This window comes from Mandrillus leucophaeus, unplaced genomic scaffold (assembly GCF_000951045.1).
Source record: "Mandrillus leucophaeus isolate KB7577 unplaced genomic scaffold, Mleu.le_1.0 Scaffold150, whole genome shotgun sequence".
Taxonomy (NCBI): Eukaryota; Metazoa; Chordata; class Mammalia; order Primates; family Cercopithecidae; genus Mandrillus; species Mandrillus leucophaeus.
Window position 1 is genome coordinate 2,707,891 of NW_012101477.1, and position 26,031 is coordinate 2,733,921.

Consider the following 26,031-nt stretch of genomic DNA (forward strand, 5'->3'; position numbering starts at 1 on the left):
GTCTGAGCAACATAGGAAGACCCTGTCTGATTTCCTGACAGACAGAGAGAGAGAGAGAGAGAGATAGAAAGAGACAGAGAGAGAGAGAACATGGCAACTTTCACCCAGCAACATCCAGGAGAAAGAAACAGACACAGGTGCTGGCGGCCACACCTACTCAGGTCATTCCAGAGGCATCCTGTGGAGCAGGGAGAATTCACCCCTCATCAGGGGCTGTATGACATTTCTGTAACCTGTCTTGGTTCTGTACTTCCAGATTACAATTGGACCTCCCACGTGGATGTGCCAACAGGAAGAAAGTGTATATATCAACTGTGTCCATCTGTAGTGGAGAACTATCGCTAGCCATAAATGAACACGTTCTGAATGAATTCTAGTTTGTACTTTGGTCACCTGTAGTTGAGCACGCATCTATTTCATGAGCACTAATAAAACCGAGTGTCTGGATGTGCACTTGGTAAGTACTAACCATACCAAAATCCTGTCACTGTCTGAGGAAGTCAGAGTATTAACTGATGTCTTCAGCAGAAACAACCTCATATTCCCAAGTAAACTTGTTTAAAGGAGTATCTTCAAAAATAAAGCAAAAGTTGGCCATATGTTGGTAATCTGTTATATAGAAAGTAACTGCTATTTTCTCTACTTTTCTGTATGTCTGAAATTGTCCGTAATTGAAAGAAATAAAGGGGGGAAAAAAAGTCATTCTAATTCTTCCAGTTTTCCAGTATGTACGATGCAACTGAAAAAATCTTAAGAACTCTCAAGATTTATACGGTTAACTAAAAATTACATAGTATGAAATCATCCCTTACGATAAGGGTTTCTCTGAGCTCACTCTGTTCTAGAAAGAAGACATCATTCCCTTCAGTGGTGAGCATAAAGCTAATGCAGACACACGATTCAAGCCCACAGATCGAACACGATTATTTGACGTACCTTGAATACTGGCAGCTTCTGCCTCTGCTGCTCTATGGAAAGGGCAGCATAAGGGTTGTAAACAACTGTTGTCCCAGAGTTTTCAGTTAGACTTTGTCTCTCTTCAGAGATGCTTACACCTGGCCCCTCTGTACCTGCAGCAGAAATGTTTTTTTCAGATTCTCTGATACAATGAACAGAAAAAGGTGTTAAGGTTACAAACTTTTGAAGAGGAAGATATACAAGAGAAGCAATACTTTTTATCTCAAACCACTCGAAGGTATTCAACTTTAACTTTATGAAAGCATCTAGAAAAGTGCCTATGAGGAACCAAAAATCTTCCCTAAAAGCTTCACTACAGTGTCAAAAACAAACAAGATGGGGTCAGGTGCAGTGGCTCATGCCTGTAATCCTAGCACTTTGGGAGGCCGAGGCAGACGGATTGCCTGAGCTCAGGGGTTCGAGACCAGTCTGGGCAACAAGGTGAAACCCCACCGGTACTAAAATACAAAAAATTAGCCAGGCATGGGGGTGTGCGCCTGTAGTCCCAGCTACTTGGGAGGCTGAGGCAGGAGAATTGCTTGAATCCAGGAGTCAGAGGTTGCAGTAAGCCAAGATCGCGCCACTGCACTCCAGTCTGGGCGACAGAGCAAGACTCTATCTCCAAAAAAAAAGAAAAAAGAAATGAGATGGCAGTCCCACTGGGCTCCAAACTGGCCACTCAGAACTGTATATTACAGAGCACAGTGTCTTTAGTTCTTGCCTCCATGTCCATGTTATTACTGAATTCTTAACGGAAGTGAAAGAAACCCAGTGGGAATTAGCTGAGGTAAAAGGATGAATCCTGTTACTGTAGGATGGCAACAAGGCTCAGAGATGACAGAAACTGGGCACTCAAAGCAGCCATGGCTTTCTCCTTCTCTCATCTTGGCACCTCTTGCAGGTTCCTTCCAGCCCCTTAGGTTGGCTACTCTACAGGAGCTGGAAACACGGCTGCCGGCAGTGCCAGGGTTCACGCTTACAACTCCTCTACCAAGCATCCATCATTCATCCAGCAAGGACCAGCAAGGCTGGACCGAGGGCCCACTCCACGCCAGGCACTGCTCTAAGCACTGGAAACACTACAGTGAACAATACAGATGCCAGTCCTACCCTCACGGAGCTCACTTGCTTTTTTAATTCTTCCTCTCCGTGGAAGGTAACTTAGTGCATGAAGTGGTCATAAGTGCTATGGAGAGAAATAAAGACACCATAAGGGGGACTGGGAGTCCCAGGTATGTGTTGTAATGGGGGGTGGAGGAGGTTCTTTTACACTGGACAGGCAGGGACTGACTTCTCCCAGCTTAGGTCCAATCCCCACGCCAATACAATCAACCGTGGCCAGTGGAATGTGATGCGGTAAATGACAGTCCCCATTGCAACCATGGAATTGGGAGTGGAGAGATAGGAAATGCTATTCCCAGAAACTGCCATGCTGGGCAGATTAAACAAGAGATCTTCACCCCAGCTTCTTGCTAAGAACAATGACAAACCGGTGCTCATGACAGTGAAGAACAGGGAAGCCATATCCCATCCTGAAAACCTGTTGAAGGTTCCATACAGTTTTAGCTCAAACAAAAAAAAACTCAGGAGAAACCTAAGTTTAAATTGTGTGATCAGCTTCTATAACTTTTCATGCTGATTTGCTGCTGTAACCCTAGGACAGAACTAGGAGTAATAAGTAAATGACACAGGGTTCAGAATTCAACTCAATGTAAGGAAGAAATTTCTAAAACGTCACACCGTTCAGCACTGGAGTATGCTGCCTTGTAAATGAATAAAAATCCTCCCTAGATCAAACACATGCTATACAGCCTCCTGCTGGGGCACTACAGTGACAATAACCAATAACTATCATTTCCTAGGTCTTCTGAACTCAGAATCTGTGATGCTATGTGAAAACACAGGAGCTTTGTAACAAGAATACTCAGCTCAGTGACTTACTTTTACACTTTTTAGGGTTCTCAGATTGCTTCAACAATCTGATAAAGGCTATGAACTCCCTCTCCTAAAAAACACACCAGAATTTACCAGAACATAAAATTCTGGGGGTCCATAGACCCCCTAGAGCTAAGTTTAGAATCACTGACCCTTTAGATCTCTGACCCTCTTCCATTTACTTCCAGGAACACGGTTGTGTTTCAGAGGTTCAAGACTATCAAAAATCAGGTAAGTGGGACAGTTATGTTGCTTTTGCCAAAATGTTGACCTTCCTTTCAACAAGAGAAAAGATGGAACAGGATCTGGAACAATGCCTGTCCTCAAAAAGGCGGGCTTCCTTTCCTTTCTTTTCTTCCCTTCTTGTCACTACATCTTAATAATTCCTTGTAATTGTTACCCAAGAAAACAATTACAAAGAATACCTTATGCTCTTCTGCTGTGTTTTTGTGCTGAATTCCTGCCTTTTCATACCATGTTTTAAACCTTCATATCCTCTCTGGAATATTTAATATTTCAACGTGTCTTTTGTACTACTACATTCCTCCCTTGTCTCTAACCTACAGCCCAATCCATCTCTTCTGTTAGAAGCTCTTTTTTTTGGAGATGGAGTCTTTGTCGCTCAGGCTGGAGTGGAATGGCAAGATGCCGGCTCACTGCAACTTCCGCCTTCAGGGTTCAAGCGATTCTCCTGCCTGGGTATCCCGAGTAGCTGGGATTACAGGTACGCACCACAACGCCCAGTTAATTTTGTAATTTTAGTAGAGACAGGGCCTCACCATATTAGCCAGGCTGCTCTCAAACTCCCAACCTCAGGTGATCCACCTACCTCGGCCTCCCAAAGTGCTAGTGTATTACAGGCGTGAGCCACCGTGCCCAGCCTAGCTCTTTTATAAGAACAGCTATGTCAGCTGATAAACAATGTATCTTCTCCTCATAAAAGACTTCCTTCAACCAAACCAGAACATCAGGGCTGCTTTCCCTCTATAAACACCTCTCCGTGGCTGCCTATGATTGATCTTTCCTTGAGAGTACGCTCTATGCTTAAGGGAGCAACACCTTTATAACTTTTGCAAACTATGAACATCTTCATTTCTCTATCTTAACAAGGCTGATATCCAAAATCCCACATTCCCTTTAACTGGGTTTTTAAAAATTTGAATGGTAACCCATTAGTGGGTTATGAAATCAACATAGTATGTCATACCAGCACTTTTTAAATAATGAAATAGAATAGAAAGCATCAGAGCACATTCCAGAAAGGAATACTGTTTATGAACAACCTTTTTTGGTTGTATATGTGTGCTAGATCACAACACAATATATTCCTTACTGTGGGTCAAGTCAAAAAAAGCTTAAAAGCTATTGTTGTAAAGTTTTTGTCAAGCACATGGTCAACAATCATGAAATATTTATCAAATGGGCAAACGAAAATGGGCAGGCCCTTCTGATCCACATGTACTGGCAAATTAAGTAAAAGATTTTTGTAGAAAACTCTCAGGCCAGTCATACAAGGCCCTTAAGTCACACTCCTAAGGTAGAGACCACACTTAAGGTCCCTGGACATGCTATTGTTACAATGTTTTAAATCGTTCATTTAAGACAACACATAACATTTTCCCATTCAGATCTGGGTATCAGGCTTTTTAGCAAAAAAAAGACTGGGCAACTCTGAACCCATATGATAACAATTAGGTGAACCCGAGTACAGCTCCCTATTTTAGAAAGCATATGTAAGCTCTACTGTAGATCTCCACCGTACACATCTATCCAGTGCATGCACCCTCTGCACACTCTGTGACTAGGAGTCACGGGCTCAGGCCTACAGGATATGTTCATGATTCCAATGTCTAGCTTTATATCCAGCTTCAACCACCTCCCTGACTTTCGCCTTGCATTTCCCACAACCTACTTCATATCTTGAATTTCCTCACTAAAATAAGAGTATTATTGTCATCACAGAGATACTGTGACTGTTTAATAAGATGTATAAATGAAAGTGTTAAGGACCCAATAACTGTGTACTAAAGCTATTTCCATGTCAACTAATAACAACACAATTTACCTAGACCAATGGTTCCCAAATTTTAATGCATGCTGGAATTCCTTAGAGACTTTAAAAAACACTGATGCCTGCCTCTTAGCCCTCCAAAGTTCTAATTTATTGGTGTGGGGTACAACTGGACATCAGGACTTTTCAGAGCTTCCCAAGTGATTCAACTATAAAGCAAAATTAGAGAATCACCAACCTAGACAGTCACCCAACCCAGAAATCTGAGTCATTATTGACTTCATCTTCTCTCACATCTTCCTCTAAAATGTCTCTCCAACAGGCCCCTACTCTAAGCTCCCAGGTCAGAATTAAGGTGTTTTTTTTTTTAATTTTTTTATTTTTTTTTGAGACAGAGTCTTGCTCTGTCGCCCAGGCTGGAGTGCAGTGGCATGATCTCAGCTCACTGCAAGCTCTGCCTCCCAGGTTCACGCCATTCTCCTGCCTCAGCCTCCCAAGTAGCTGGGAAAACCTGGCTCATTTTTTTTGTATTTGTAGTAGAGACGGGGTTTCACCATGTTAGCCAGGATGGTATCGATCTCCTGACCTCATGATCCGCCCGCCTCGGCCTCCCAAAGCGCTGAGATTACATGCCTGAGCCACCGCGCCCAGCCAAATTAAGGTTTTTAACATCCCTCCTGGATTTCAGTAGTACCTTCTCTGTTATCTTTCTAAAGTAAACCTGATTTGTCCCTGCTTAAAAACAGTGAGGTCAGGCCGGGCCAGTGGCTCATGCCTATAATCCCAACACTTTGGGAGGCCGAGGTGGGTGGATCATGGGGTCAAGAGATCGAGACCATCCTGGCCAACATGGTGAAACTCTGTCTCTACTAAAAATACAAAAATTAGCTAGGTGTGGTGGCACACACCTGTAGTCCCAGCTACTCAGGAGGCTGAGGCAGAGAATCGCTTGAACCCAGGTGGTGGAGGTTGCAGTGAGCCAAGATTATGCCACTGCACTCCAGCCTGGATGGCTAAGCCAGACTCCGTCTCAAAAAAAAGAAATAAAGAAAGAAAAGAAAGAAAAGAAAAGAAAAGAAAAGAAAAGAAAAGAAAAGAAAAGAAAAAAACAGTGAAGTCTAAATGTTTTAACTTGTCATGAAGACCTTTCACAATGAGGCCCCTACCTACTTTTCTAGCTTCATCTCCTGTCATACCCCAAAATATACCCGAGCACTTAACACCATCACACTGCTGTTATTTTGGCTTTCTGGACATTCTAAAGGCACAAATTCCATTCTGCCTTTGTTCATGCTGCACCCTTTGCTTTGAGTTCCATTTCTCTATGAAACAAAACCTCTTTCATCTTTTAATGTTCACTCCAAAAATACCACCTTAATGAAGTATTTCTTATCCATACATTCAACTTTCCCTCTCTCTTCCATACTTCCATATAATTATAATAGTAACCTATCTAGTGCCAAGATCCTTTTGTGTGTTATTTTCATTTAATCTTCACAACACCACTTTGGGTAGGTATTACACCCAATTTACGGATGGAGTAACTGAGACTTTAAGAATTTAAGAGACTATCAAGTCATCAACTTAGTAAGTGGTAGACACAACGGGCACTGCAGTCTGACTCTAGAGCTCATCTTTACCACCACCTTACTCTGCCTCATTGTAAAATCTCTTCTAGAGGACATCTTACTTTATATTCAATTAAGAGAGAGCGAAACTTGAGAGCAGAGCCCTGAGCATCTATATTTGTCTCCTGAACACAGGATTAGGTTTTCAGTAAGTGTACCCTCAATGGATGAACTAAATAATGAAATAGAACTCTTATAGTAATTCCACGTTCTTTAGCCAAAATAGTACTCTGGTCTGATTTCAAACGGTTCATTCAGTTCTTTACTATACCTAACACTTTCACCTGTTACTAAAAGTGTGAACAAATTAAAAGTATTCATTACTTAGTAAGTTCCTAGTTTTTGGATGCAAGTAAAACTCAGGATGGATAATTGGCTGATGACTTGAAATGCTGAATCATAAAACTGTCAAGTGACAAACTACAAATTTTTAAAAAGCATTAAACACATCTCTTGCTTGGGTTTATCTCTCACATCAACATATGCATGGTCAGAATTTCAGGGAACCACTGAAAAATTAAAAGCTTTGCTTATATTACATTCTTGGTGTCATTTCATTTTTGCTGCAATATACTTTGCACATCCAGACCTGCAGGCGTGCAGGTGGTGTAAAAAAATCAAGCTGGTAGCTATAATTGAAAAACTTTTGTTTTTTACAAGAAACTGACTGCAGAGAGGAAGTAATGCATCCAGTATGGTCTGGCATATACACATTCAATAAAAACCTGATTAATGAGTAAATATCAAGACAAAACAAGCAAAGCATTTTGTGATTGTGATTCGTGTTAGTTTGTAAGACAGGAAGTGGCTGGCAGCCAACATGAAGGAGTGTTCCCTTTTCTAGTAGACATTCGGAGTGGACAACAATTATCCTACAAGAAAATAACACACTCTTCCTTTTTTTGAGCATTTATTCTAAGTCTGACAACGCGTTGTGCTGGTCTTCTAAGCCCACAGGATGGAAGTTATTGTTCTGCCCACTTTACAGGTAAAGAGGTCATGGCTCAGAGGCGTTAAGTTACTCGCCCAAGGTCACCCTACTACTACAAGGCAGAGACGAAAATTCGAATCCGGACAGTCTGACTCCATAACTTGGGCTTGCAAGCCCTGAGCAGCGAGCAGCATTGTCTGTCGGGCCCCAATGCAATCCCAGCGCGGTAACGAGACACGAGGGGGAGCTTTAGTATTCCCCATCTCGCGGGGTGGGCAGGACAAGCATCAGTAGCGAGGAAGACGAGGCCCGAGGAGGCTGGACCACTTTAACAAGGTCACACAGAGTTTCTGCTCACGCTCGGGGAGCACCCCCGAATCCCTTGGGACCACTGGGGCGCCTGAGCCAGAGTCCCCACCCGCACAGAGGCGGCAGCGCCCAGCTCGCCGAGGTCAGGCCTGCGAGCAGGTCTGCTGGCCCCAGGGCGCCGGTCACGGCGCCAAGACCGAAGTCAGGCCGCCGCATCTGCCCAGCGTTCCACCAAAGGCCTTACCGGGTCTCCAGAACTTCACCGGTCCCACGGGCGCAGCCATGCTGGGGTAAAAGGTCACAAGGCTGGCTCCACCCCACCGCCGTGCGCTAGGCCCCCAGGGCCCGAGGGGCGTGGCCCCCGAAGAGCCGCTGCCCAGGCGCATCAGGCCGTGTGACGGCCACGCCCCCATGGCTACCGCCCCCGTCTGAACCACGTGACCCGCCGCCCTGTTCGGCGAGCGCACCAACCCCGCCCCCGAGCCCACGTGACCCTGCTCAGCCATTTTGGAGAAAAAGGCGCGCTCCTCTGCTTCCCTTTTTAACGTGGAGAGTCGGTGATGTAGGTGACCTGGGAGCGTGGCGTGGCCTGGATGGCGGCTGCACACTTGGAAAGAACAGGCTTTGGGAGAGGACTGCTGGCCCGAAAGTGGAACCTTGCACGCAGTGGGCGTTGAAGCAGTGCTTTCTGGATTAAATAGGAAATACTGATGTTACCAGCTACCCCAACTTGGCGACTTCTGTTTTATTCTTAATTTCAAATTGAAGGGTAGTAATAGGAAGTACCTCGTGGGTTGGATTTATCAGTAAATATTGGGCGCCTGCTGTGGGCCCAGGTACTGCGGCACAGTGCCACAAATAAAACAATGTGAAATGATAACGGAATTCTTCAGGGACCATGAGGAAAAAACGGAAAACCGGACTGGGGGTGGGATGGAGCGAATGGGTTGGAAGAAGAGACTAAAAATGGATACATAAATTAAGGTAGTCCACTAACCCAGTGCTTCCTCCAATTTGATGCCCTTGAGTCAAATGCTTGTTAAAAACACAGATTCTAGGCCTCGATCCAATTCTTAATCGATGTCCTGGAGCATAGCCTGGGAATCTGCATTTTAAGAAGCTCCTGAATTCTTAGGATTAACAAATTTGGGAAAGACTAATCCATCCGAGGAAAGGTGAGGTCAAAGAAAAAAAAATTACAGTAATCAAAAGGAGCGCTAAGGAGGGGTGATGAGCGCAAGTGGAGGAAATGACTTTCTAGGTAGGCAACTAATTGGAAGTGAGAGGCTTCAGAATCTATGCATTTTTAAAGCTGTGAAGAAAATTTTGAATTCTTTGAAATAAGTGGCATCATTACGGCAAGAGCAAGGGCTTTTGTGGACAGCTAGTCCAGATTTGGAATCCTAACTTTGCCATTTCCTAGCTCCTAGCTGTCATTTAATTTTAGTTGTAAATGAGGTTTAAAGAGGTATTAAATGAGATAACATGTAAAGTACCTAACACTGCAAAACATAGCAGGCACTGAATCAATGTTAGCTCTCATTACCTCAACTCAAACAGAGCAAATCCACCAGGGAGAAAAATCTGAATTTAGTTGCATAGGTTCATTTAACAAATAATCTCCTTTGATTTATTTTTATAGTAATTAATATAGGGACTCAATACCTGTTAATCCCTCTGCCTAGAATTCTCCATCCATCCTTTAAATTATCCCTTAAAGGGCCAGCTCTAAATTATTTATCCAACTTAAACATTCCTCTTGTAGTCTAGGAACCTGTATTCTCGCTTTTGTGAGAAAAGTGACCTATAGTTTACCTGCCACCACTATCACACAGGGAACTTACTGAGGACGAGGACCATGTCACTTTTGTAGCCCAATAACAAGTGCCTGTTGAGTAACGTATAGATAAACATCATGCTTTAGGCTTAGTTTTAGTTGACCTGTAGTTTACCTGCCGCCACTATTACACAGGGAAATTACTGAGGACGAGGACCATGTCACATTCACATTCGTAGCCCAATAACAAGTGCCTATTGAGTAATGTATAGATAAACATCATGCTTTAGGTTTAGTTTTAGTTCTTCATGACATTGATTTTTCCTTGTTTTATTTTTTACTAACAGCCCAATATGGAAACCAAGGTTTATACATGAATATAAGGCAAAATGAAATAAATGCCACTTTTTAAGATTATTTCATGGCCTGGCACGGTGGCTCACACCTGTAATCCCAGCATTTTGGGAGGCCGAGGCAGGCAGATCAACTGAGGTAAGAGTTCAAGACCAGCCTGGCCAACATGGTGAAATTCCATCTCTACTAGAAATACAAAAAAATTAGCCGGGTGTGGTGATAGGCACCTGTAATCCCAGCCACTTGGGAGGATGAGGCAGGAGAATCGCTTGAACACGGAAGGCAGAGGTTGCAATGAGCAGAGATCCGCCACTGCGCTCCAGCCTGGGTGACAGAGTGAGACTCCTCAAAAAATGTAAAAAATAAAATAACTTCTCTATTTTATCTATTACTCATATAATGAAACCTTCCTGTTTATGAAGATACAGTAAATCGGCCATGCCTGTATTATTGGATCATAATCTTTTTTCTTTTTCAGATGGAGTCTTGCTCTGTTGCCTAGGCTGGCGTGCTGTGGTGAGATCTCATCTCACTGCAACCTCCCCGCCCCCGGGTTCAAGTGATTCTCTTGCCTCAGCCTCCCGAGTAGCTGGGACTACAGGCACGCACCACCATGCCCGGCTAATTTTTGTATTTTTAGTAGAGACGGAGTTTCCCCGTGTTGGCCAGGCTGGTCTCGTGCATTATAATCTTAAAGCTGGAGGAGACCATACTTAACACCTCGCCTGAATTTCTTGTCTTACAGGAAACTGAGGTACATGAAAGTTAAAAGGACTTGGTCAGAATCAATGAGTTAATTTAGTATCAGAACTAAAACTAGAACTCGGGCTTTCTAATTCCCAGGCCAGTGTTTGCTCAACCACATGGGCCTTTTAAAATCATTAGAGCTACACTCTCCTAGAAGGAAATTAGTTCATCTGCCTTAGAAAGTTCTCAAAGTCCAACTCTCCTCAAGGGGTTATTTTGCCTACACAGACTTCTGTTAGAGAAAATACTTAAGTAGTAACCTACATGTTGATGTTGTGGTTTTATTTCCACAAATTAGGAATGGTCTCAATAGATTCTTAGTCTTCCTAATTATTTTCAAAAACAATGGGCTAAAATAACAGCCCTAAGATTAAAACTGATATTTCTTGAGATGGCATCCAGAATTTATTTAGTTCATTGCCAACAATTCCATAAAAGTGTAATCATTTTGTTACATAAAGATGTATTTTGCAGCTTCCAAATGATAAGCTTTCCAGAAAGATGATGTTCCTCAAAATCATGTTACAATATGGAAGTTTTTGTGTGCCTATGATAAAGGGTATTTTTTGCTTTGAAATATTTCCAGACTAAACGTATTGACCATGTTCAGGAAGGCATAGAATTTAGGGTTTTCATTTTTATATCAGTTAAGACGTGTATGGATATAAGTGATAGAAAATCCAACCCAACCTCTCTTAAGCAGAAATGGCTCATATAAACTAAAAAGTCTGGCTGGGCACAGTGGCTCACACCTATAATCCCAGCACTTTGGGAGGCTGAGGCGGGTAGATCACCTGAGGTCAGGAGTTCAAGACCATCTTGGCCAACATGGTGAAAGTCCGTCTCTACTAATACCAAAAAAATTAGCCAGGCATGGTGGTGCACGCCTATAATCCCAGCTACTCGGGAGGCTGAGGCAGGAGAATTGCTTGAACCTGGGAGGCAGAAGTTGCAGTAACCTGAGATCACACCACTGCACTCCAGCGTGGGCGACAAGAGTGAAACTCTGTCTCCAAAAAAAAAAAAATAAAAAATAAAAATAAGGCTGGGCGCGGTGGCTCATGCCTGTAATCCCAGCACTTTGGGAGGCCGAGGTGGGCGGATCACGAGGTCAGGAGATCCAGACCATCCTGGCTAACACGGTGAAACCCCGTCTCTACTGAAAATACAAAAAAAAAAAAATTAGCCGGGCATGGTAGCCGCACCTGTAGTCCCAGCTACTCGGGAGGCTGAGGCAGGAGAATGGCGTGAACCTGGGAGGCGGAGCTTGCAGTGAGCCGAGATCGCACCGCTGCACTCCAGCCTGGGCACAGAGCGAGACTCTGTCTCAAAAAAAATAAAATAAAATAAAAATAAAATAAAAAGTCCAAGAGTAGTTCTGACTTGAGATGCAGCTGCATCAGGATTCTTTCTGATCATATTGATCCACCTTTTGCTGATTCAGGTGTAACATGGTAACGAAGTGGCCATGCCAGTTTTAGCTACCACATCCTCTTAAGCATTAAACCTCTTTCCAAAATTCCTTGGCAAAGTAGTCCTGACAGGCCATGTATCTATCCCTAAATCAATCACTAAGCCAGGGAATCTAATGTACTAATTGACTTAGGCCTTGGTCCCACGTTCCACATCCAGGGTCAGGTTAGGTCAGCTTCAGCAGAACCACGTGGACTGAGAGTTGGGAACAGAAGGGTTCCCCAGAGGGAAACCTGAGGGTGAGATTACCAGAGGATGAATGATTGAATGAATGAAGCAAAAATAATAGATGTCCATTACAACCACCCATGTATCCACTTGCTACAACTGTTAGCTTCCTAAGAAAAACACTAACTGCCCTTTGGTTGCCACCATCAAGCTAGGTGAGAGGCAGCCATCCCCCAGACTGAAAAGTGGTGGTCCTTTGCAGAATTGCTTTACTAAATTGCATTGTATCAGGATTTTTCCGGGAGTCTAAGGTGCAGTCTTCCACAACTTGTTGTAACATATGTAAACCTGTCTGGTTTGTTGGTTTGCACACAAATGATCACGTTCACACAGTTATTAGCATAAGCACAAGTGCTGATGCAGCTTCAAAGATTTGGGTACAGAGTTGTGGAAAGATCCACTGGAAAGGATTCAGCAACCAGAGGAGCCTCTGTCTCTTTGGCCTGAGGGACACACAATTCCGTGAAGTTGGGTGAATTGGGGACGGCCTCCTTAGGTCTGCAAGGTGCTTTTTATATAGGATGACTATATACTTTAATGTTCAAACTGGGACACTTTTGAGAATAAAAGGAGGTGTTAGCCAGATGGGACCTGGGGATAAGAGGCACCAACTGGAACTCTGCCAGGCAAACTGGGGCATACATCTAGGTGTGTGTGTAAACTTAGCCTAACAATGTTGATCTAAACATATTCAACATAAGGTATGTATTCCATGCTCATAGAATACACCTGAATACATTCACCTCATTTATTGCTTCAGACAACTGCCCCTGCAGAGTTCAGGGTACGGGCATGCCTCAGAGTATCTGTTATTGTTTATTATCGGAATGTGATTACCAGAATGTCATTTTTATAAGTATCATTTTTAGAAAAAGATCCTTGAAAGAAATTCTTATCTTAGTGCCCGGGACAATTTTGTTGTTTTAGAGATAGGGTCTTACTCTGTCACCCAGGCTGGAGGGCAGTGGTGCCATCACAGCTTACTACTGCCTCGTCTTTCCTGGCTCAAGCCATTCTCCCGCCTCAGCCCTCCAAATACCTAGAACTACAGGCACATGCCACCATGGGGAATAATTGTCCTTTCTGTATCTGGATTTACTTTAATCTTCAGGACACTGCGAATGGTGTATCTGACCAGGTTTCTCTGTCTTCACTATTGGAAAGCTTAAACGTGTGGCCTCATGAAGTAGGTGTGTATGTCATGGTGTGCTCTTCAAGCCTCATTCCAGACTCCACTTTGCATCCCTCACTCTTGGGTTTCCTTCATGTAACTTTTCATTTACACAGCCTTGTACCCTAGCTTTTCTTGTTAGTCACTTTAAGTCCTATAAGTAAATGACAGATACTCACCAGCCCAACTGCCTACAGAGGTGGAGGTGGGGTGGCCAGCCACCTTTTCAGTTGATTCCTTTAAGTTTAATAGGAGAATGTCAACCCTGCATGGATCAACCTCTAATTCAAACAAACCATCAGGGGGAAAAAAAAATTAGACAACTAAATTTAAACACTTTATTTGATAAGTTTTTATCAAAGTTGTTTAGGTGTGACAGTGGTAGAGTGGTTATGTTTTCTTTTTTGTTGTTTTTTGAAATGGAGTCTCGGTCTGTCACCCAGGCTGGAGTGCTCACCACCACCTCCACATACCAGGTTCACACCATTCTCCTGCCTCAGCCTCCCAAGTAGCTGGGACTACAGGCACACACCACCATGCCCGGCTAATTTTTGTATTTTTAGTAAAGACGGGGTTCACTATGTTGGCCAGGCTGGTCTTGAACTCCTGACCTCGTGATCCGCCCACCTCGGCCTCTCAAAGTGCTGGGATTACAGGCATGAGCTGCCACGCCTGGCCCTGGTTATGTTTTCTAAAACAGTTACCTTTTAGATATATACGCTGAAATATTTACAGCTAAGTCTGCGATGGCCAAATCTGACAGTAGACAGAGGAATATAATTTTCTCCCAGGGAGGGATAACAAATATTTTTGAACTACATAGGCTGCCACACTCACCCCCGGCTCCCCTGAGAGTGGAACCAGTAATCAGCATTTTAAATACAAGCACCCAAGCACCCCAAGACTGATGCAGGTGGTCCTCAGATCTCACTTTGAAAAACTCTGCCCTATAAATGATACTTTCTGGACTTGACTCCAGAAAAACTTTGCTTACTCTGAGAGACTGAGTCATTTTCTTGGGACTCCATGTATCTCTTGCTCTTATTTCTAATTGTTGGCCACACTCTCAGAGAATAAAGATTTTGAGTCCTGCTCCACAAAAAGAGCACTCTGTGGTCAGGTAAGTTTGTGGTAGGCCATATACCTGCCCTGCTCTGAGAAATTCACTGTGATCATTACTTCAGAGCTCTGAATCGTCCTGCATTAAAGAACCTTGTTTAAATTTATTTGGCCCGGTTTCTCACACTAAACACAGAACCTTTGTTATGTAATCCTATTAATAGTTCCCTAGAACATTGAGTTAAAATTTCAAACTACATTAAAATACATTATCACAAGCTGGGTGCAGTAGCTCATGCCTGTAATCCCAGCACTTTGAGGGACTGAGGCAAGAGGATCACTTGAGCCCAGGAGTTTAAGAGCAGCCTAGGCACCATAGTGAGACCCTGCCTTTGCAAAAAAAACAAAAAAGTGAGCTGTGATTGTGCCACTGAGCTCCAGCCTGAGCAACAGAATGAGACTGTTTCAAAAACAAACAAAAAGAATTATTACAGATTAGGACTTTGTACTTACATTTGTTAATGAGGCTGTTTTAATTTTCCATTCACCATTGCAGTAACTGCCCTTTCTCAAGGTACACTCTCTCCTGCCTCCATACTCCGTGTAAAGGAACAGTCGGCTGCGGGGCTTTTTATCCCAGCTGAGAGGAACCTGCAGCCAGCGTGGCTGGCTGGTTTTGCCATTAGCGGGGACCTTTCCTGAGGACGGCGTACGGAGTGTGGGGAATGAAGGATGGCAGCACGCCATGCGTTAGAAGCTGTTTTGGTAGATCTCAGTGGCACACTTCACATTGAAGATGCAGCTGTGCCAGGCGCACAGGAAGCTCTTAAAAGGTTACGTGGTGCTTCTGTAATCGTTAGGTTTGTGACCAATACGACCAAAGAGAGCAAGCAAGACCTGTTGCAAAGGTTGAGAAAATTGGAATTTGATATCTCTGAAAATGAAATATTCACATCTCTGACTGCAGCCAGAAGTTTACTAGAGCAGAAACAAGTCAGACCCATGCTGCTAGTTGATGATCGGGCACTACCTGATTTCAAAGGAATACAAACAAGTGATCCTAATACTGTAGTCGTAGGATTGGCACCAGAACATTTTCATTATCAAATTCTGAATCAAGCATTCTGGTTACTCCTGGATGGAGCACCTCTGATAGCAATCCACAAAGCCAGGTATTACAAGAGGAAAGATGACTTAGCCCTGGGGCCTGGACCATTTGTGACTGCTTTGGAGTATGCCACAGATACCAAAGCCACAGTCGTGGAGAAACCCGAGAAGACGTTCTTTTTGGAAGCATTGCGAGGCACTGGCTGTGAACCTGAGGAGGCTGTCATGATAGGAGATGATTGCAGGGATGATGTTGGTGGGGCTCAGGATGTTGGCATGCTGGGCATCTTAGTAAAGACTGGGAAATACCGAGCATCAGATGAAGAAAAAATTAATCCACCTCCTTACTTAACTTGTGAGAGTTTCCCTCATGCTGTGGACCACATTCTGCAGCACCTGTTGTGAAGCAATGTGTGCGTCTGAAGCAACTTGAAATGCAGCTTCTTATTGTCTGGAATGAATCCCTGACCAACTCAGTGCCAGCATCGGTAGACACACACCAGTCAGTGCTGATCGCTTTTTAACCCTCTTTTGTTGTGCATTAATTAGAAAGAAAGGTATTGAATTGCGGCCAGCCAGTAAGCCTTGCTAATCTCTTTTGTTTTGTAACTGAAGATGAGACCCAAAGAAAAGGAAAGCTGAGATTTTGTGCCATTCCTTTTAAAATATTCATCAGGTTAGGCAGGGCTGGGAGGGAGAAGCTACCACAGGGAAGAGTGTTCTCTGCTGTCTCGTCACTGGAAAACAGGCGGGGGGGATTTCAGACTGTGAGGAAAGTTGAATGGTGGTTTTTAAATTATAAAGTAATGTATTAAAAGGTACATTAGGCTGTAGTTCTAGTACTGAGTTCAACTGTGAAATCCATCAGATGTGTCAAATGGAGAAGACAGAAAGTAACAAAGAGAATTGTCCTTTAGCCCAAGTGATACAGTGAATTTGCTTTAATAGATGCTGAAAACTAAATTTTCTACTGTATTCCCAGCATGGGTGACTTCTTTTTCTCTTCATTAGCCAGAGATGCCTAATTTAAATTTGGAACCAGAATTTAATTTAAAATAATACTTCCATTAATAACCTATTCATTGCAGATACCTATTATACTGTGTAACAGTTGTTTTTGAAATTTTATGTAAAAATCAAACTATCAGTATTTTACAGATGTTTTAATTAGACATTGTTATTAACAGGAACAGTGCAGAAACTGGAATCAAGCCTTGTAATGTCTTAAAGACCATGCATTTTTGAAATTAGTGTCCACTAGGGTCCTATTAACTGTACATTTGCAAGATTTCATTATTTTTGCCTCTGACACTATGGGAAAAAATTTTTAGAAGCTATTGGGACAGATTCAAGCTTTTATGTACTTGGTTACTACAGCTGTAAAATGAAATCTCGTCTTGTAGCATGGATTATTCCTCTCATGTTAAACCCACCAAAATGAAGGGGACTAAATAGGTAATGATTTTCCTAGTGCATTTGCATACTGTGACAACCCTGGGCCTTGCAATAGTTTTACAGGGCTCTTGGGCATTGAGTTATGAGGATGTAATTGTACATCATTGTAGTGTTCACCTTATTGAAGCTCACTCTGATGTTAATGAGCTTCGGGTTTTGATGCTTGTTTAGAGATCAGCAGTCTTGGATGGGAGGGAACAAAGCTAAATAAATCGTAGTTTGGTGAAAAAAAAAAAAAAGAAATAGTCGTATAACAGAGTACTGCACTTAGAATCTAGAAACCTGTGTTTAAATTCTTGTGTCACCATTTACAAGCCATGCCATCTTGAATATGCTACTTAATCAGAGCCTCAGTTTCATCTGAAAATTGGAAATAACAGCTATCTAACCTGCATAGCTCTCTGCTACATTGCTGCAAAGATCAAAGATGACACATATGAAGTGACCTAAGTCTGCAAGATGATTTCAAGTAACAATATGTTTACTCGAGGCTTAGCTCAGAGTTGTTTCTAAGCAGACATGGATCAATTTCCTTACATTTGCTTTACAGCCACAGATTACAGCACTAACCCAGTAAATAACCTGACCACCATAAGGGAGTCCTGGCATAGGCGTGAGTGTAGGGGCACCCATGATCCAAGTGCATCAGCAGTTTATGTGGCAGATGCCTTCCCCTGCTGTAGATCTTGTTTGCTGTAGCTAAGTCAGGAGAGGGAGGAAGCCATCATTTAACTCCCTTCCCTTTTGTCTGTCCATGAGAATGAGACAAAAACAGGATTCCACAGCCATACCAATCCTGATTAGCAGGGTGTAGAAACCAGTTACATTGCCTGCCACTGGACCAGGAAACCTGGATAATTGTCAGTGTCCTCTTTTGCCCCTACTCTAGGATATTAGATTGTAAATCACTGTCAATACACCCAGCTGATGAAATGAGGCCCATGGGGCCACCAGAGTTAATATTGGGAATGAATATAGGAACATACACTAAGGCCTCCTTTGGTAGACAAGCAGAGTACCAACGTACCAAGGACCTACCGAAATAGCTCAGGCTTCTTCTTCAAAAAGAGAAAAGGCAGAGCATGTGCAAAGGCCTGCTATTTCTGGCCAGTTTCCTCACTCAAACTATACGGTAACATCAACATTCATGATGCTAATGAAGGTGAAGTGGATCTATTTTCCCTTCTATAGTTTGGATCATCTACTTCTTCCTCACCCTGACACTATGTTAAAAACCTTCAGATATAGATACCTATATACCTTTATCTATTAGATGCATTTATTTGTGACATATTCCCAGATTTAAAGAGAAAAGTGTCAGAGAAGGGGGAAAAAAGTACAGAAACACAAGTTTATATTTATTTAATGCTAAGAACACAGATACTCTAAAGAGATAAAAAGTAGTTTTATTTTTTCTAAATAGGATTTTGATCACAAAAATGCTGGTAATTCAAACCTTTAAAGCGGAAAAGCATATATTTCATCTCTCACCTGAGTTAGACTTAGAACACCTAAGCATTCTCCTTAAGAGATTAGTACAGTCACGTGTTGCCCAATGATAGGGATACATTCTGTGAAATGTGTTGTTAGGTGACTTCGTCCTTGTGCAAACAGCACAGAGTGTACTTACGGAACCCTAGATGGTATAACTACTACACACCTAGACTATATGGTATAGCCAGTTGCTCCTGGGCTACAAACGTGTACATCATGTTACTGCACTGAATACTGTAGGCAACTGTAACATAATGGTATTTGTATCTAAACATAGAAAAGGTATAGTAAAAATACGGTATTATAATCTTACGGGACTGCCATCATATACGTGGTCTGTCGTTGACTGAAACATCATTATGTAGTGCATGACTATTAAAATTGTGCAAAAAAAAAAAAACAAGAAAAAAAAAATAAACCTGTATCCATAGTGTTTAAACCATAAAACCAATACCTGGTACATACATGACAAAAACAAAACAAAGCACGTAAAAGAATATGCAGCCTATAGAATTCAAAGACAACAAAGGTGACAAAGTCAGGTAAAAGAAAGGCAATTAGGGACATAAGATATTTTTTAAAGCAGGAAGCTGATGATGTCCACTGTAAGCCTGGAAGAAACCAGGAGTCTGAACACGGAGTAGTTACTGATAGGAAGGATAAAGTGCTGCATCTCTAATAGCAAGCAAATTAACTCTGCTGAAATTGCCAGAATGAAGGCCAAAGTGGTTTTCAGTAAAGAGTGTTCTCCTTGACAGCATAGCCAGCATGTGGTTGAGCCGGGACCTGATACCAGCGAAGTGGAATTGCCGCTCTTTGTTCAAGTTTCTAAGTGAGTCACTCAAGTACAGTTCCATGTGGGGGGTGCCCAGGTACTTGGGATAGCCAGGATTGTGGAAGTCAGTGGCTCTGATGGAAGCGGGAGAGCCAGTGGAGCTTGCCACAGAGCCTTGGGAAGACACAGAGGAGGAAGACTTCAAACTGGAAGATCTTGATACAGACATTTTTGAGACTGGTGACCCTTCCGTAGATTGAGTTCCTTGAGGAAAGAGAATGTTCTCATCCATGTCAGTCTGAGTGGTGGTCGACCTGGACCAAACCATGGTTTGAGAGCTTGCTATCCTGGTGGTGACTGCAGTCTGGGTCCCAGCACACGCTGTGGTGATGCTGGTTTGTGTTCCCACCTCACTCACACTCAGCCTTGGCATCTCCTCTCCTGGCTCTGTTTGAGTGGCAGCGTCAATGGCCTTTCTGCTCTGGAGCTCGTCCCTGTGGCTGTTGAAGTAGTCTTCCTCACTAACAGTGGAGGACTCACAGTCATGGGGCTTGCGCTCTGCCTTGCCCTCTGCGGGCATCTCTGGGTCCAGGTCCGCCTTCCTGGGAGTACTTGAGAGCCTAGCCAGCCGCATCCGCAGCAGGTTGCCTAGGGTGAGCTCCTTAGACTGTGGTTTTCGGTCGGTGAGGTGATCAAACTTGTTGCTGCTCTGGAAGTGAGACAGGAGTTTGGGGCTGATGGGCTTGGACTGGGCATACAGGATTCGGAACTCCAGATCAAAGTGTTCAACCACTTGGCCAGACAGAATTACCAAGTTACTGCTGTTTAATTTGCCATCTGTCCATGTAAAACTTAAGGATTAAAAAGAAACAAACAGCAGCTGGTAAGGATGAGCAATTTTGGTTTACTCACTGTCCATCTGAATAATATAGCACAGGTATCTTACCACATAAGGGTCACAACTTTGGTGATACAATACCTAACATTTGCATGCATTTAACTAGCCTTAACATATATATAACATATATGTGTGTTACCATAAAAGTAAAAAGGCCAGCTGTTTAACAAACACACTAAATGCTCAGCCTCAGAGGGTTTTTTTTTTTTTTTTTTGAGATGGGGTCTTGCTATATTGCTCAGACTGGTCTTGAACTCCTGGGCTCAAGCAGTCCTCCCACCTCAGCCTTCCAAAGTGCTAGGATTACAGGCATGAGCCACCTCACCTGGTCCTTGCCTCAGAGTTTTTAAAAACTAGAAAGGGGGCCAGGCGCGGTGGCTCACGATTGTAATCCCAGCACTTTGAGAGGCCAAAGTGGGCAGATCCCTTGAGGTCAGAAGTTCAAGACCAACCTGGTCAACATGGGGAAACCCTGTCTCCAGTAAAAACACACAAAAAATTAGCCAGGCATGGTGGTGCATGCCTGTAATCCTAGCTACTCAGGAGGCTGAGGTAGGAGAATTGCTTGAACCCGGGAGGCAGAGGTTGCGGTGAGCCGAGGTCATGACACTGCACACTTTATGACAGAGTGAGACTCCGTCTCAAAAAATAAATAAATTAATTAATTAATTAAAAATAAAAACTAGGGCTTGTAAGTATTTAGGCCAGCATCTCCATTTTAAAGGTAAGAAAACTAGGCCAGCACCCCCATTTTAAAGGTACGGAAACCAGATAAAGGGATTATCACAGTGGGGAGCTACTAATGGACCCCATATCAGGCCCCAGGCCCTAGGAATTGCTAATGCCCTGCTCCTTGCTACTGTTTGAGTGGTAACATGCCTTCCTGCCCTCAAGCTTGTCCTTGTGGCTGTTGAAGCAGTCTTCCTAACAGTGGAGGACCCACAGTCATGGGGCTATGCTGCCATTTTCACAAAACACCATGGCTCAAAACATGTTAGAGCTGATTAGTGGCCATGTGTCCTTGCCTGTCCAGTGTCCCTTCCCCGCCTCCCTTGTCTGCTAGCAGAACACACACCCACCTGTACCCCAGAAAGCTTTCATTATCATACTCTCTCCAACCACAATAGGGGCAGGCATATGGTCCAGACTGGCCAGAGTATCCTATTCCCTCGGATGCAGGGATTCATTCAGGTTGGGCATGTAATCCCACCCGAACCAAGTAATTTTTTAGAGATTTCTTTTTTCTTTGTCAAATGGATTCTGACAGAAGGGATTGATAGCAATTCTGAGTGAAAGAGTTTCACCCTTTGGGAGACAGCTACTAAAGACCATGTAAGAAAGCCAGGATCTGGCCGGGTGCGGTGGCTCACGCCTGTAATCCTAGTACTTTGGGAGGCCGAGGCAGGTGGATCATGAGGTCAGGAGATCGAGACCATCCTGGCTAACACAGTGAAACCCCGTCTCTACTAAAAATACAAAAAAAAAAAAAAATTAGCTGGGTGTGGTGGCGGGCACCTGTAGTCCTAGCTACTCAGGAGGCTGAGGCAGGAGAATGGTGTGAACCCAGGAGGTGGAGCCGGCAGAGCACCGAGATCGCACAACTGCACTCCAGCCTGGGCAACAAAGCAAGACTCTGTCTCAAAAAAAAAGAAAGCCAGGATTGTTGACTTTAAAGGGAGAGCCTACCTAAGAACAAAAATCAACTCGAAAACATCAGAATCAGGAGACAGTGTTCTGATCAGTGTGTGGGTCCTAGGTCAAGGTGAACTGAAAACCAACTGTAACTTCCTATGCTTCCTTCCAAGTTCTTCAAGTCAGTACGTTTGAGAGTTAGCTGGCACTCGCCATCACCCCACTAATGGTGGTATTTGTACCGGAATAGGTTTCAAATAGAGATCATAAAACACAGTCAACTCTGTCTCCTGCAACCAAAAATCTGGCTAATGCAAAGTCCCCCTGAAAACTGCCTTCAAAGCCTGAGAAGGAAGATTCTTTTGAAAGCCTTCAATGAGGCTGGGCACAGTGGCTCACACCTGTAAGCCCAGCACTGTGGAAGGCCAAGGCCAGCGGATCACCTGAGGTCGGGAGTCTGAGACCATCCTGGCCAACAGGGTGAAACACTATCTCTACTAAAAATACAAAAAGTAGCCAGTCATGGTGGCATGCCTGTAGTCCCAACTACTCGGGAGGCTGAGGCACAGGAATCACTCCTGAGAGGCAGAGGTTGCAGTGAGCTAAGATGGCGCCACTGCACTCTAGCCTGAGCAACAGAGCAAGACTCTATCTCAAAAAAAAAAAAGGAAAGCCTTCGATGAGATAATATAAATAAAACACCTATCCAACACCAAGATTATAAAACGTCCTCAACAAATGGAAGCTATCATCGTCATCAATTTCATTTGAAGAGTGTAGTTTTTATATTTTAGAACAGCCAAAAACCATTTGTAGTTAAGTTTAGTTAATATAGATAAATCCTACTTGGGTTTTACTTGGGTTAAAAAAAAAAATTTTTTTTAAATAAACTTCTTACAAAAGGAAATTCCAAGAAAAAGAGTTCATATTTGTATTTTCCAACAGCCTCTTTGGTGAAGAAAGTTCAAATTTTATTCTGAGCAATGAGAGTATTGTTTAAAAAGGTGTCAAAATTTTCTTGATCTTACTGCTTCATCTTCCACAAGTCTTCACATTTCCACCTTTACCCAGGGCTGACATGTAATTATCACTCAGGGTTGTATGTTTCTTCAAAAATGGGGTTTTCTTTTTAAAATTCTACAGACACACCTCATGCAAACCATTAGACAATCTACTGCAGAGGCAGCAAAACTGGAGCCACATACGTAAAAATGGCACAAATTCTAGAGATTGATGTAAACCACTCATTATCCCCACCCTCTCTTCAACCTCCCTGCTCTCTACCTTCAGATGCCATTGCCAATGTGAGACTTCAAAGGTGGGTCAGAAACATAATCAGTATTTTCTAAAGTGCTAAATTACAAGGCTTGAAGCAACATATAGGATTTGAGTCTAAAGCTGACAGCTCTGGCTCTGCTTTCAACACTAATGGAGATGCCTGCAACTGCCCCTACCTTCGAGTGACCAGGGCAAGCTAGGTCCAGATCCCTAAGGAACCAGGATTCCAGATTGTGTGTTGCTGTTAACCCCCAATTTGTCCCCTGCAGACCTGGGTCAAGGCTTGAAATCTAGGACTTGCTGACTGTGTTGTCTCAATACAAGTTCAACTTCTGCATTTTAATCTATGGACTACAGGACAGGGGAGGTGACCCCCACCCAAACTGCCTCTAACAGGAGGCTTTGATAACCAGCTCGTATACACAGATGTGTGCATATCAGAATGCCAGAATGCGTGGCCATACAGGCTCCCACTGAGAGGAAAAGGCTTTTACCTTTACGTGACATGCTTCTTAAGAGTTTAGATTAATAAGCCTTGGACGGGTTAGAAACTTACCTGTAGGAGCCTGTTGCCACGCGGATGCCATCAATCAACGTGAACTTTTCGTGAACCTTCCCAATAATTTTAGTTCCTGACCTTGCATAGTAGATATTTCCTGTGATAGTCCGAACTGTCATCAGCTGTTGGTGGGGAGTGGGAGAAATATAAACAAACAATTCAGCAATACTCATCCGTTGAGCAAATGATTAAGACAAAAAGGCTGAGTTTACAATTCCCAGATATAATTATTGGCAGATGCGTGGCTTAGGGATACCATTTAGTGACAGTACACACGGTACACTAGCCAAACAGTTCTCAAGCCTCAAGTGATGTTACGTCTACATTTGGTCCTTCTTCTCATCTGTTCTTTTCTTATATTTACTTTTGAGACCCTTAGTTCATGTGTGTATGCCTTCTTTTTGAACCTTTTTGGGATACTAAACAACAGAATTCGAAAAATGATTCTGAAGCAAAATGTGTGGGATAAAATCATCAAAGAAAACACACCAGTAATAAAGAATATTTTAACAAAATCTGAAAGAAGCTAAGCTGATTTTCCTCCAACTTGTTTGTTTAATGGCATCACATCAGAGTACCAGTCCATCCTCACTCACCCTCAACACCATAATGGGTATGGAGAAGAGGAACATAGGATAGGCGTTCTCTAGTACAGGCCTGCTGAGGCAGAAACACTCATATCACATGTGGCTTAACGAGCAATGTCACATCTCCTACAAATACATAATTACCAAAAAGGTACACTGGTGGTGGTATGCTGGGGCAATATATTGCACATGTATGCATAATTATTCCTGTAAAATGACACACATAAATGTATAAACAATGGCATACAAAATACTACAAAAATTTGCATTCTCTGGAGCAGACCAGTGGTTCTATATCATTAGAAATCTTACACATTTAAATTAAATGTGTAAGATTTTTGTTTGACTCATTGATTCCATAAACATAGAGAGCCCCTACTATGTGCCAAGCCCTGAGACAACAGAGATGTAAGGCATGCTCCTTACCTTCAAGGACTAGAATAAGAGAGAGAAACTAATTGAATGATTTAGAAACTACAATAACACATAACAGCATCCAGAGAAATGAAAACCTATATCCACACAAAACCTCTACACATGTTCACAGCAACTTTATTCATAATAGACAAAAACTGGAAACTATCCAAATGTCCTTCAGTGGCTGAATGGTATAAGATACCATAAATACTCAGCAATGAAAAGGAACAAACTGTTGATACATGCACAACTTGGATGGATTTCAAAAACACTGTGATGAGGGGAAAAAAGCCAATCTTGAAAGTTACATACTGTATAATTCCATTTATATAATAGACTGTAAATGACAAAATTATAGAAATAGAGAACAAATTAGTGGTTGCTAGGGGTTAAAGAGATGGGAGTGATGTGACTATATAAAGGAGAAGGAGGAGGGAGATCTTTGTGGTGATGGAAACTGCTGTCTGGATGTGCATGCATGATGATAACATGGCACAAAGCTGTATACACACATTGTACCAATGTCAATTTCCAGGTTTTGACATTGTACCATAAGTTACATAAGATGTAACATTTGGGGAAACTGGGTGAAGGGTACATGAAACTTTTCTGTGCAATCTTTGCAACTTCTGTTAATCTATCAATATTCAAAATAAGCTAAAAATAAAACACAAAACAAAACTATGGCAAGACATAATACCACTTCTGTGGTCTTCTTATCAAATGCGTAATCTGAATTTAACTTTGAGAAAACATCAGACAAACCCAAATTCTACAAAAAATTGGCTAGTTTTTTTTTTTTTCCGAGATGGAGTCTGGCTCTGTTGCCCAGGCTGGAGTGCAGTGGCATGATCTCGTCTCACTGCAAGCTCCATCTCCCAGGTTCAAGTGATTCTCCTGCCTCAGCATCCCAAGTAGCTGGGACTACAGGCACCTGCCACCACGCCCAGTTAATTTTTTTGTATTTTTAGTAGAGACGGGGTTTCGCCATGTTGGCCAAGCTGGTCTCGAACTCCTACCTCAGGTGATCTGCCCACCTCGGCCTCCCAAAGTGCTTGGACTACAGGCGTGAGCCACCATGCCCTGCTGGCTAGTGTTCTTTAAAGGTGTCAAGACCCAGCTGGGCACGGTGGCAAATGTCTGTCGTTCCAGCTACTTGGGAGGCTAGTTGATACAAGAGGATCAGTTGAGTCCAGGAGTTCAGGACCAGCCTAGGCAGTATAGTGAGACCTCATTTCTTTAAAAAAAA

The 26,031-nt window shown here is 43.0% G+C and overlaps 2 protein-coding genes and 1 pseudogene across 4 annotated transcripts in view; 1 reads left to right on the plus strand and 2 right to left on the minus strand.

The window, feature by feature from the left end:
• DHX35 (DEAH (Asp-Glu-Ala-His) box polypeptide 35) overlaps positions 1 to 8,079 on the minus strand; it is a 90,867-nt gene extending 82,788 nt beyond the window's left edge. For both annotated transcript variants that reach the window (XM_011974966.1, XM_011974965.1), the window contains exons 1-2: positions 8,016 to 8,079; positions 937 to 1,070 (exon numbers count right to left, since the gene is read on the minus strand). In XM_011974966.1, the coding sequence (XP_011830356.1) occupies positions 937 to 1,070; positions 8,016 to 8,055 (174 nt within the window). In that variant the 5' untranslated portion in view covers positions 8,056 to 8,079. The remainder of the gene's footprint in view (positions 1 to 936; positions 1,071 to 8,015) is intronic.
• A 7,122-nt stretch (positions 8,080 to 15,201) lies between these two features.
• LOC105535773 lies at positions 15,202 to 16,526 on the plus strand (annotated as a pseudogene). The gene has a single exon (XR_001005496.1). The product of XR_001005496.1 is annotated as a haloacid dehalogenase-like hydrolase domain-containing protein 2 pseudogene (transcript).
• A 2,313-nt stretch (positions 16,527 to 18,839) lies between these two features.
• Positions 18,840 to 26,031, minus strand: part of FAM83D (family with sequence similarity 83, member D) — a 35,009-nt gene continuing 27,817 nt past the window's right edge. Inside the window, exons 5-6 of the mRNA XM_011975022.1 lie at positions 23,776 to 23,900; positions 18,840 to 20,262 (exon numbers count right to left, since the gene is read on the minus strand). Coding sequence (XP_011830412.1) covers positions 19,281 to 20,262; positions 23,776 to 23,900 — 1,107 coding nt within the window. The 3' untranslated portion in view covers positions 18,840 to 19,280. The remainder of the gene's footprint in view (positions 20,263 to 23,775; positions 23,901 to 26,031) is intronic.